A 13,231-nucleotide genomic window follows, 5' to 3' on the forward strand; every position below is an offset into this window, starting at 1 on the left:
AAATAATAAAATACAGTAAAACAACATATGTGCATACTTCAACATAAGGAGGAAGAAATGAAAAATGTTATTTGTGCAATGCATTGATGAAAGTAAAGGGTACTATTACTATGAGTTTCTTTTATATTAACAAGTTGGCTATTGGGATCAATATCAGTCGTTGACTCGCTTATTGATGGTACACTGGATGAACAGCGAGTGCATCATCCCCACCAGTCATTGCCTAAACACTACAGCCACCGTGTGGTTACAAACGGAACTGTTACACGCGTGACTGGCACATATTTTCAAGGCATGCAAGTTGATGAAAGTGACTCGAGAGGCAGAGGAAGCCGCGGCGCTCACCTCGTTGGTTTTTTACGGCGGATGCACGCCGGTATCACAACATCAGAGCTCACCGAGGGCGCGCGGAAAGTTCACCTCAAAGTCTGTCTGTGTGTGAACGCACGCCCATGTGTGCTCTCTGTCTGTCTGTCTAATAGAGTGACCCCCCAGCGCGCTGTTAAAAGGGAAGACAAGAGAGCTGAGTCAACGAATCACAAGGAGAACGATGCAACAGTTGATCTGCGCAAGTTGCAGTTTTCTTGTATTTGGAGGCACGCGGAGGATGGTGGCTTTGATCTGTGGGGAAGAAAGATCGGATGATTTGTTTCGTTAAAACCCCTCATCTGTCAGATAAACCGAGAATTCAACAGAAAGATCTTCCCGTTTAAAAAGCAGTAGGTTGTCTACTCGCGCGTCTTTCTCATCAAAATGGACATTTGGACAGAAACGCATTTGGAGGGACTTGCTCTGCTGGAATGAAGTTGAAGTGGATTTCGGATGGTCTGCGGCGGTGAGTAGCAGTGCAGTCTGCACCAACATGCATCGGATTCTGCAGAGGAGGCGAGTGCGCAAGCTGCGGGTCTTCTGGGCGTCTCTGGCCCTGGTGGCTCTGTCTCTGGCCGCATGCAGCGCGCTTTTTACGGCGTGGACTTGGCGACAGACGCGGGACTTGTCTCAGTCCTTTAAGATCCTGCAGGACCGAATGGAGCAGGTTTGTATCATACTTCAAACCCAGTCAAGCCTGCAAACATGAATGGCATGCATATTTGTCCCAACAATAATATTTACTTGCTGCAACTATTACAGACCTTCAAGTGTTAGTTATGTAACTTTTGTTTTGTGGCTGCGGTTACGGGAATCTTCGCGGGGGTTATAGGCTATGGAAAAATGCAATTCCACACTTCACCCCCCCCTTCCCCTTGCACGTAGGCTACTCTATTCTATTGCACCATTTCTCTGCTTGGCACTTTAATGACTTACCAATAAGTGCAGTCAGGTTGTGTGGAGTTACTGCTTATTTTTTTGTCCAACCCCCCTCTGCTCCCCCCGCCATGTTTAATTACTCTGGTGCCAGTTGTGCTCCAGTTTTATCTCAATTTACTGGAAAGCCTCAACTATTTGGCATGTGAGCGCTTTATACCCAACTGACTGCACAGAGGCTTGAGGCTGTGAAACAGGCTGGATGATAAAGTGTGGCAAGTGTAAAGCATTTGCAACATGCACAGCCACTTCTTGTGCACGGGTCAGGATTAACTATGTAGTTAAATGAGCAGAAACCAGTCCTAAATTATGTGCAATCTCATGCAAAGTGCAGTTTGGAAATGTTAGGCTCTAGCACGAGGTTGCATCACAAGGCAAATTATTTCTGTAAAAGCAGCCAAAAGGAGCTGATGGAAATTCTTCTGGTTTCAAGTCCACAGTATTTACAAAACCAGGTTGCACTGGATTTGAAATCAGGAGGACAGGTTGGCTGTGTATCATGCTGACACACACACACACACACACACACACACACACACACACACACACACACACACACACACACACACACACACACACACACACACACACCAAAATGGGACACGTGGAGTGTTGATGCTGGAGCCTTTCCCAAGGGGCCCCGTTCTGTCCATTTGACCGTTGGCCAACTCCTGATGAGAGCCAGTGAGTGAACGTCTGGAGAGCGCAGAGCAACTCGCTGCCTCCATTTCCACAGTAGCAGTAAATTTAAACATACTATCTGAGCCACTATTCCTCTTACTTCATATAGGCCTCCTTGGGTCATTCAGTTGGCCCCAAGCCAAGGGTTTAAAACTTTGCTGGCTTGACAAAATTCATTCCTTTCTCAAAAAGGGGAGTAAAGATGTGAGGAATGCAAAGCACTAAAAACATGCATTAGGTGTCGCAACCAGTCTCTGAGGAAGTGGTAGACCTATTCTAAAGCGAGCATGGCAGCAGGGGCAGGATACTGGAAAAGACGAGCCTGTTTATGTGGCTGGCTGGCTGGAAGAGGCCGTTTGAGGCTGCATAGGATCTGTGCCAGAAAAAAGTCATAATAAACTTATTGGACATTTGTTAATAGTGTGTTTTTTCTCTCTCTTTCAACAGGTCAATACACAGAGGAAGGCCATTGTTCAGCTCATTCTGGAGAAGAGAGAGCTGCTAGTGGGGCAGCGCGTGAAGAGAGATGGTATTTAAAATCAAAAGTCTTCCACAGCTTAAAATTCTTAACTTCAGCACCACCAGCATATAGAAGTGTCGTGCTTTTTAGCCGCCCCAAATCACCACAGACACAATACTTACCAACCGTGCTCAGTTTTTTTTTTGTTTTTGGGAAGAACATAAACAAACGCTGGCCAGTCTTGGCCCACATGCCACTTTGGTCAGGCCTTGCGGGCCACAGGCACAACCCGCTGCTAAAAGTTGACACAGGAAAAAGAAGGCAGCTGGATGAATGTTTCAGAAATTACAGGTCTGACCAGAACGGCCTCGAAGCCCAGAAAACCAGCTGGCGCGGGAGCGAGGCCTTGTTGCACGCTTTTGGGCAATGAAATAGATTTTTTTCTCCCCCCCCCCCCGAGCACACAACTGACAAAGATTTGTTGTGAAAGCGGTGATATTTGATGACCTATCATTGCAGTATTTATAGCCCCTGCTTACGTCACCATCACGAGATAGCTTGATTGTTCACATTTTGAACGAGAGTGAACCCTCAGACACTTTTATACTGGAATTTAGTCGAGGGATGAATGTCCAAATTTAACAAAAGGATTTATTTAGAGAGCTGCATGTCTCGCCAAAATATCTGTATTGATATCCTGCTGATATTAGCTTTTTTCTTTAGTAACTGATATCAAACTTTGTCTTCCAAAACGCATTAAACAGTGTTTCAGAAATTCATGGCTATCGATGGGAATAAAAAAAGCAGCTTTTTCCAGTTTGTGGAAAGTTGACCACCGCGGTGCAGCGTTTCAGCAGGACACTGCTGGTATGTTCTCTCCTGATGACTGACAGCTTAAGTCAGGAAACTCTGGCCAGCCTGAGGGCTTTACGCTCGGCCATAGCAAATCCTAAATCTACAGGGTCACCCACCTGTGAGTTATTTTAGCAGGGACTTAATATTCCTGTATGTTGGCGGGGGCCCCGGTGTTTGGCTGCCCAGTCTCAAAACATGAAGTATGCATTTCTCAGTTCATACATAGAGTATTCAAGTTGTATCTATCTGTGTCTGAAATCACTCCCCGTAGACCAGATTGCAAAGCTAAAATAAACCTTTAGTGAGTAACAAGAGAAGGCATTCTGCAGCTCTGGCCTTTTAGTGTTGTGTTTTATTTATTGTATTTATCAGAGCAGGGGCCGTAGCTGTTGCTTCACTCTGTTCTTAAATCGACTTCTTTTGGGTCACAGAGCAGCCAAAGACCTTTTTGACTCTCTTTTCCCGGCACTTCATTTCTCTCATTCAGTGTTCTTAGCTTTGTCTCTGAGGCTACATTTAATGCTTTCACTTTTCCCCTGTCTATCTTGTCTTTGTCCAACCTCCCCTACACACAGCTCTCCATCCTCCTTCACTCCATCTCTCTAATTTCTCTGTATTTTCTAGATGACTGCGACCAGCTGGCACTAAGATTAGCCCCCACAGGCCAAAAAAAAAAAGAAGACGCACACGCTTTTGACTGAAAATAACAGTTTGAGGAAATATATTTAAGCAGATGACAGGAAATCCTTTGCCCATCTGCTAACCACGTTAAAAAGAGCCAGGTTAAATCTTAATGGCTTCAAATTAACACACCATGTTATTAGACAGATACAGATGGGAATGATTGTTTTATCAAACAACCACAGATGTATTTTCTCTGCCATTCATATTCTGTCTCTCCTTGCCTTCTGAAGGGGGGGCACGGCAAGGGAGGAATGGAAATGGAAAGAAAGCGGCGTCTCATTTTGAGAGTAAGTGGCTTGGCAGATCCCTTATAGTCGTCTCGTGTAGCATCTGCTGAAGTGGTTTCAATCATATACCCCTATACGATTGCACTCATAAAATCTTAATTGACTTTCCCTTTTCTCTCTCAATGTCTCTTTCACTTTCCACCAGTAACCAAAGTCTCCTCTCACCAAGGTAAGAGTCATAAAAATGAAGGATGGAAGATAATCTGTGAAATCTTTGTCTACGAGATGGTTAACCTTAGTGTGTGTGTGTGTGTGTGTGTGTGTGTGTGTGTGTGTGTGTGTGTGTGTGTGTGTGTGTGTGTGTGTGTGTGTCTCTCAGTGGGAGAGGGTGGTGTGATAAAGGGTTGGGAAGAGAGGACGTTGAATATGAGCAAAGCGGTGAGGTACAACAAGGAACAAGGCACCTTCACTGTGGAGAAAGCAGGCGTCTATTTCCTGTTCTGCCAGGTGAGTTTGTGCTGGGAGTTGGAGTTTATTAACAAACTACACCACCATCACTCTCGTCTCATCCTCACGTTCCCCACACATGGCACACAGTATCAAAAACGGTCAGGTACTGAATGTTGGCTTGGTCAGATTCTTTGATCAGACATTTCCTAATTGAAATCAACAGCTTTGCTAATTAAAGGCTGAATTGTATGTAGTCAAAGTCCTCATATGGTTGAGATGAGACCATTTTGTCCAATTGTATTCCTCAATGTGATTGAAGGAAGGTTTTGTTATCAGAACCAAAACTTTGTTGCTGGACAATTCAAACAATTGTCTTTGAAGTGTCTTTTAAAAGTAACATGCAGTTTAAATTTGATTAAAAAGAATTCAAAATGAGTAAAATGGGTTTGCTCTTAAAATTAGTTTCCTTACTAAGTGGTGAAGAAACCTTAGATTGATTTCATATTTGCAGTGAATCAGCAGAGTCTTGGGATGCAGCACCACTTCTAAGATTTCTTACCTAATGCGGCTTCATAAAAAAACAACCTTTATTTTGTACAAACATCAGTCACGCTGTACTGGCACGTATCATGTTTTCATGGAGAGGTGGATATCAGGATTTGGGTAATCTCATGTAGCCAGACCTTGGTCTTGTCAAGTTGACAAGAGGTCTGGAGAAAATCTAGCCAGAAAGAAAGAAAGAATTACAATAGCGGGACCTTGGAAATCCTGATGTAGTCTGGTTAGTTTTCATTTTAATAGTTGAGAAACAAGTTCTCCTAGTGTCTCTGCTAACATCTCTTGATGAGGTAATTATCTCTTCTGTCTCCTCAGGTGTTGTTCAACGAGCAGCAGTCTCAGTATGTGAAGCTGGATGTGGTGACCAGCGGCCAGAGGCCTCAGAAGCTGCAGTGCATGGAGGGTTACGGGACGACCCCTTCCGCCGGGCCGCACCCGTTCCACTTCCTGAAGCCCTGCCAGGTGTCCGGCCTCCTGCGACTGGACAAAGGCACGGAGCTGCAGGCCATCACAGGCTCGTCCTTCAGACTCCATACTCTGGGCAATCCTTCAGCCTCGCCTCACATCTTCAGCATCTTTAAAGTGAACTGAAGTGTGGAATTTTTTTTTTTTTTTACATAAACTCATCTAAGAACAACAACTTTTCTTTGTATGGATGAGGTTTTTTTTTTTCTACATGGTAAAACAGTCATGAGCAGTCTGGGCATCACATCATGCCACAGCCTCTTCCTAAAGATGGCTATTTGACAGACAAATCGGACATTTGTGGAAGTTGTTGTGGATTTCTTTTTTTTTTTGCTCTGGGCAGTGGTGCTGTTTTGGAACGCAAAACACAGACTTTTGGATTAAAATCAAGAACCGAAGTGGACGAAATGAATGTGTCCCAACAGGAGAACAGATGTTATGGAAGCTGTTCTGTAGATAATGGGCTTCATATAAAAAGAAAAATACTTGGATGTTCATCTTAGCCTTCGTATCATGTAATAAATTGTGCTTACACTCTCTTTATAAGACTGACAGTAAAGCTGTGCATGCACCTTCCACTTTTATATCACCGGTGCCTTAAGAATCTGAGAGCACGTCTGAAAGCGTCAGATCTCGACAGCCGACATGAGTTGTCAATGATTTTTTTATACAATGCAGCGTCTGTGTGTGAAATCTGATGTATAAACCAATTCTTGGGTATACTGATTTTATGATCTTTACAATGCAATGTGTGTCTGAGTGTCAAATTACGCAAGTCTTCTTTAAATACTTTGTATATACACATCACACATTTTACTTTTTACATTTTTTTATGTGGATGTGAATTTGTGCTCTTTTATAAGGTCAAATTTGATTGTAAGGTATTTGTGTACAGTATTGGCATGACTTTTGGAAAGTACATACAGGTTTAAATATAGCTGGGTCTGTCTTTTCTGTTATCTGTTTGATGGCCCAAAAACCATCACTTCCAAGCTGTCTAAATCATCAGATAATTGTTAATTGACTGCAAGTGTTAGTCCTCATACTGTACGTCCAAAGCTATAGTGTAAGTAAAAGTTGATATTAAATATTACACCGATTTTGAATTTATTGTTTGGGATTTTCTGTCAGGAAAAGTCTTAATATTAGTTTAGTATTAAGACTAGTGCCTATAGCAATACAAGGTATTGTTCAATGAGCAGCAGTCTGATGTATTGATGATACACAGATTTACAGTCTTGTGAGCATGTTGAGGACAGTCTACATGCTCACAATGATGTTAACATGCTGATGTTTAGCAGGTATAATGTTTACCATGTTACCTTAGTTTAGCGTGTTAGCTTGCTTAAATTTTGCTAATTGGCATTAAACACAAAAGTACAACTGATGCTGATGGGAATGTTATTAGTTTTGCAGGTATTTGGCCATAGACCAGAGTATTGGATAAATAACATTTTCATTAAAGGGCATTTTTTTTGCCCTTTAATAATTCAAATTGAATTAGTTTCTCATAGTTAGAAATGGAAAAACCTGACTAACACACAGCTCTAAAATACCATGAAAAATCCAACCTGCACCCATGGGTCTGGGTTATACGTAAGGGTTAATGCCTGACGAGGTGTCCATTGTCAGGTATTAATCGGTGACGCTGTTGCCTCTGCCGTAGTTCATTAATACCTGACAATAGAAACCTCGAAGGGCATTAACCCACTTATATCATGGTCACTTGACAAATAATTATTTTTTTTTAACCATTAATTTATATGTTTATTTGTTTTACACTTTTCCCAGTGCCTAGCACCGCCCAAGCACAAAAAAAATGGCAATAAACCAGAGCAGGTTTTTCTCCCATCCCGGAATGCTGTGTGGACTAGCCAGACCTTCCTTTGCAGCGCTGTGGAGCGCGACTAGCCGCAGCGTGATGTAGCAACATCAACAGCAAACGGGATGTGAGATAACGTTATTCGCTGTGAAACAAAGTCAGTTCAGAGGGGCAGTGCAATTTACTTCTTGCAGCTTGTGTGTTAGCGTCATCCTGTGGTGTTAAGAGGACGAGGCACTGAAACACCACACAGCGTTGGTAATAACAGACATTTTCTTCTTTTAATGTATCGCATTCATTTAGAATGGTAAACAGTCAGTTTCACCCAATCTCCTTTAGTAGGTGTCTTTTTTATGGACACCATGCAGCCAATCAGAATCGAGTGTTCACCCAGACCATGATTTAGGAAGACTGACAGCATAAAATCCAAATTAAATCAAAAATTCATCACATCGTCTGATTTTTGTTCTGAAAGGTTTCTCTGTCACGTTGTTAGTCACTTCTTTACTTTTTTGAATTCTCTTTTTAGAAATGAAACTCCTTCCATTCTCTCATATGCTGCTGCTTTCTGTTATATTCCCTGCTACAATACAAACACTGTGTATTTCTAGCAGTGGGTTCAGCACTCCCACTCTTGTTTATAAGTAGTTTTTGTGGACGGACCGCATTGGTTTCTCCTCAGCACTTTACTGCAGCGAACGTAATGGTTTTAATTTGAGCAAAACATTCATGTTTTCAAATGGAAAAATGTCAGATTTTGTGTAGACGTTATATCCTGTTTTATTTCCTCATCGTTTTCCTCTTCCCTTTTGTGTCTCACTCACCCCCCACTCCCCACACCCCTGTGCACCTCATATTTTCTTGTCAGCACTGATCAGACCGCACAGACACACAATGAATCCCCCGAGTGTCCTCTGCACACACAGCAGCCATCTAAATTTTCACTTCCTGAATCTGAACCTGAACCACATAGCTGAAGGTCTTTGAGGAAAAACATGCCCCACACACACACACACACACACACACACACACACACACACACACACACACACACACACACACACTTCCCTGCCCCTATTCCTTTTTTTCTAAATGTCAAAGTTTATTACCACCTCGGAAAAGTCTTGTGAAGAAGTTCTCTGTAAAATGATGACGATTTGTGCAATGCCTGGGCGTTTTTTTTTTTTTTATTTCTTCTGAACTCACTCATCAATGAACTTCTTTTTTTGTGTGGAAAAGTCCCTTAAAATGTCTTCACATTTCATGAAAAAGCTGAGAAAAACAGCTTGCATGTCTCCAAAAATGAAGGTGAGCAGAAAATGTAGTAGTTAGTTATGTAATGTTATGAAATGGAATAAAATTAATACAATAGATACAACGCTGATTTGAAGCAAATCAATATTTTGTATTGATAAATGGTCAAATTATTATTTGACCATTATTATTTGACACATTATTATGTGTAATGTGAAAGGGGTTGCTCTGCTTGTAATGACACAAACCCACGGATAATTATCACTGCAGTTCCTCTCAGCTCTATCGAGCGTTTTAGCATCTTTAAGCTGTTAAGCTGTCTTGGTTTTACAGCCCGCAACGTTACTGTTTTTGTTCACTCTCACCGCTCTCATCAGCATTGTTTCCAGCTGTGATAAACCCACTGTACACTATCTTACCAGCACCGACAGTAGACCGGCAACAATAGCAACTAGCTGGTGAATATAGTGGAGCACCTAACAGCTAAAGAGCCAAATATTTCTCTCAGGAGTTGGTAGAGACCAAAACGGAGCTAAAAGGACACAATATTACACTTATTAGGTGGACACGAAAATAAATCCAAATGAATGCTTATGTTGCTCCATAACAATTGGATGTGTAAATGGCATCGGTTTGCTTACACACTAACCATAACAACTTTAAGGTGATAATATGTTAGTGTTTCGCTGCCCCCAAGTGGCCAAAAAATCAGTTAATATTAAAGAAAAGTTTTTATAATATAGAATATGCCATCAGTTAAAAATGTACACCACATACTGCAAAGCACTGTGAACAGCGTTTGCCAAGGGAGAAGCAAAACAGAGAGAAGCCATTTTTCTTCTTATCCACTTATTCATCTTGTGATCCCTCATATTTATCTTGGGGCCCCTTGGGGGGTTTGGACTCCCAGCCTAAGAAGGTATGAGAGTGTTTTCCCTGAACCTGTTAAGTCTGCAAGTTTAATGTCCAGTTGTAGCAATAATATATAAATAATGTTAATGTTATACTTCATATATCGCTAAAAGTACCAACTGATAGCATCTGAAGAGTGAATATTTCATAATTTGGGTGAGTTTCATGAATGAGTTTAATTACATTTTCAACAATATCAGTTAAAATGTCCTACATTTTGACATTTAAGTAGATTCTGCAGTGAAACTAAGTTTTTCCACATAAAAACATCATGCCTGAAACATGAGTGCAAAATGAATGTACAGTTACATAAGAGCCTTCACAGGAGACAGTCAATAAATTATCTATAATGAGCCTGACATTGTGCACTTAATGGGAGTTCACATAATCTCCAGACACTTATCATCACTTATCATCATAAAGCTGAGATAACAGTAAATAGTGAACTGTGTGGCATCAAGTCTGTTCTGAATAACAGAGGAGGGTGACTCTTCACCTATAGTCATCATGAATCACTAACCATCTGCTCTTCAAGGTTGTGGTATGTGGGAGAATTAAGAATGTGTGATAGAGGCCTGTGAAGAGGAGACACTGCATCATTGCATTGCTCTCACAGCCGCCCACATTGACATCTTCCTGCTTCCACGCAGCATCCACGGACATCAGCGCAGATTGACTGCAATTTTTAGTCTCTGATGACGACTGTCATCAGTAAGAGGTTAAGTTTTATTTACTTTCATTTCGCAACCAAAGCTAGATAGAACAGACTTTTTTCTGCAAAGCCATGCTTCAAACTATTTTTTGAGATTCACCAATTTTACATTTTCAGCCTATTTTGATCTAAAGGCTTTTATTTACACTCAGGATCTGAATCAGTTAGTTTAAGACCTGTTAAACCTTCCGTATTAAGTTGTAATATATGCAGGAAAAGGGACAGAGCATATTTTAATTTATAATTTGTGGAACAAAGTGGCGCCTTAAATGTTGTTTATGCCTCTCAGTGTGCCTTTGCATAAGTTAAATGTCCACTAAGCTGCCATGAAAAGTAAGGGCGTAAAATTGAGCAGTAAAAAGGCCATCAATTTATATCAGGTGGTATTTGCAAATTACGAGATGACAATGGTAGTTTAAGCTATTTTAAAGTAAAACTATGTACCTGTTGAAAGAAAGAAATAACAACCATACTCTTACAAATGAAAAGTTACATTCATAAGCATTAAAATGCAACCTTGTTCAATACACTGGGGTTTTGCTGCACCAGTAGACCTGTACAGTCTTACTTGATCTGAAATAGTAGCTTAGGATGACTCTTTTGTTACTTGTGCTAGCTACTGTGCGACTATTCAAGGGTGGAAAGAGTAGGCTACAAGAATATTTTACTCAAGCAAAAGTACTGTTAAAGACATTTTACTCAAGTAAAAGTTACTTACTTGTGTAAAAATGTACTAAAGTAGTAGGTCAGTTCAAATGTAGCCTACTCTGAGTAAACTTAGCTTGACGACTGCAATCTACATACAACTGATTATATTATAAGTAAACAAACATCTTTCTTAGTATAGCCTTACAAGAACTAGCCAGCTAGCTAGCTAACCAGAAAGAGGACAAAACGCTAACAATTACACCAAAATTACCAAAAAAAGAGCTCTGGACACCGCAGCGGGTGATAAAAGCGGTATTAGAAATTAATTAACCTGACACTTTAACAGCAGAATAAAGCATAACCACGGCAACCAATTAGAGATGTTCGGGTATCGGCACCGATACTGCCTAAAACGCTGGTATTGGTATCGGGAAGTACTGGAGTTTATGCAGCGATCCGATACCACGTAATAAAGCCCTAAAAAAATCTACGTTAAAAGTAGTTTATGTTCTTTTTCTGTTATAACTGACTGTCAAACTGCATAATAAAAGAAAGTTCTGTGGCATTCATTGTTCATGTTTCACAAAGAGTTTAACCTGAGCCAGACTGACAACAAAGATAGAAATAATATCACATCCTTACAGGGATAGTAGTATACAGTTGTTAAAACATAATAAAATATATGACTCGGTATCGGCCGATATGCAAGTTCAGGCATCAGAATCGGTATCGGGAAGCAAAAAATGGTATCGGGCCATCTCTACCAATACAGATGTGTAAAGACAACTCCACAGCAGCTACAGCCCACAAACACATAGCTAGCTAAAGCAGAAAAGAAAGCCTACACACCGTTACACTACTATGTTGCTAGGCAACGCATTGGTTGACGTCCTCCTCTGTACAGGGAGCCATAGAAATAGAATGAGTTAGCTAGCTATCTTACAATGTATTAATATGTGTGTTGTTGTAACTCACGTCTGAAGTAGAGTCTGGTGCACCGCGAAGTCCTCCTTAATCTGCTCCAGGAATATAACCAGTCCACCTAGCCTCTCTGTCCCACTGCAAAAGCAGCACAAATGCCTCATGCACTTCAACGAAGATAAAAGTTCCTCAGAAAATGTTGAAGTCACCGCCGGAGGATCCACCGAGAGCACATTAGCATTTAGCTAGTATTTAGCCTTTAGACCCAGCATGCACCTGCTCGCATGGGTGTGTTTCATTTGGGTCCCTTTGCGTGCTGGCCAGGTGGTGCATTAAATCAGCGATTAACGTAACTAAATGCAACCTTCTTTTTTGAATCTATGCTGAAATACAATAATGACAATCTAAACCATAACCTGTGAGGATAAATGTCTTTGTACGTAATCTAACCATAATAAAGCCAATTATGTTTCAATAAAATGTTTGCTGTGAGCTAGCTACATGCTAAGGTCCGCATGCTAACATTAACAATGACAATGATAACATTCTGATGTTTACAGGTAGCAGGTTTAATGTTTACTATTTTCAGACTGAGTTTAGCATGTTAGCGTGCTAACATTTGCTAATTAGCACTAAACACAAAGTTCAGAATGGGAATTTCATTAGCGTTGCAGGTATTTGGTCAAATTTGACCTGATGATGGCGCAAGATTAAAAGTCATTGGATCACCAAAGTTATTAGAATTCATCCTCTAGAATAACTTCAATATCTGTAGCAAATTTCATGTCAATCCATCCAATAGTTGCTTAGATATTTCAGTCTGGGCCAAAATGATAGACCAACCGACATCCCTTGAGCCATACTACTAGCTAGCACTACTGGCAAAAACCAACAACTGACAATGTGTGTGTAAAATATAAACACCATTACAAAAAATCCACACAGTGCTTTTTATCATTTAATTCATTTTATTACAAACAAAAAAAGAGAAAAAACAAAAAAGGAGATGCATCATCATTGACATGTTTCACTGCCACTCATCATTTGATCAGCACCACTACATACACAGTGACACAAGATACCAGAAATTAACACAAAACTCTGGAGGGAGGACAAAGAAAAAGAACTAAGTGCGCTTTTAACATTTAATTTCAGGGGTTGCAAAAACTTTAGTATGAAACATAATTTGTAAAATGGACTTTTACCTGGGAAGATCAGTGTAAAATGTCCGGGATTTACAAGATAAATTAACTCCTAACAGTAGCTATCTTTTTTAG

The 13,231-nt window shown here is 40.7% G+C and overlaps 1 protein-coding gene across 1 annotated transcript; it reads left to right on the top strand.

Annotated features, from left to right (window-relative positions):
* Window positions 1–284: 284 nt before the first annotated feature.
* tnfsf12 (TNF superfamily member 12) lies at window positions 285–7,072 on the top strand. Its single transcript, XM_031289824.2, has 6 exons — window positions 285–1,036; window positions 2,434–2,515; window positions 4,216–4,272; window positions 4,418–4,441; window positions 4,592–4,719; window positions 5,536–7,072. The coding sequence occupies exons 1-6, from the start codon at window positions 863–865 to the stop codon at window positions 5,809–5,811; spliced, it is 741 nt and encodes a 246-aa protein (XP_031145684.1). The 5' UTR covers window positions 285–862; the 3' UTR covers window positions 5,812–7,072.
* The last annotated feature ends 6,159 nt before the right edge of the window (window positions 7,073–13,231 follow it).

The sequence above is a fragment of the Sander lucioperca genome, chromosome 17 (genome assembly GCF_008315115.2).
Source record: "Sander lucioperca isolate FBNREF2018 chromosome 17, SLUC_FBN_1.2, whole genome shotgun sequence".
Lineage (NCBI taxonomy): Eukaryota > Metazoa > Chordata > Actinopteri > Perciformes > Percidae > Sander > Sander lucioperca.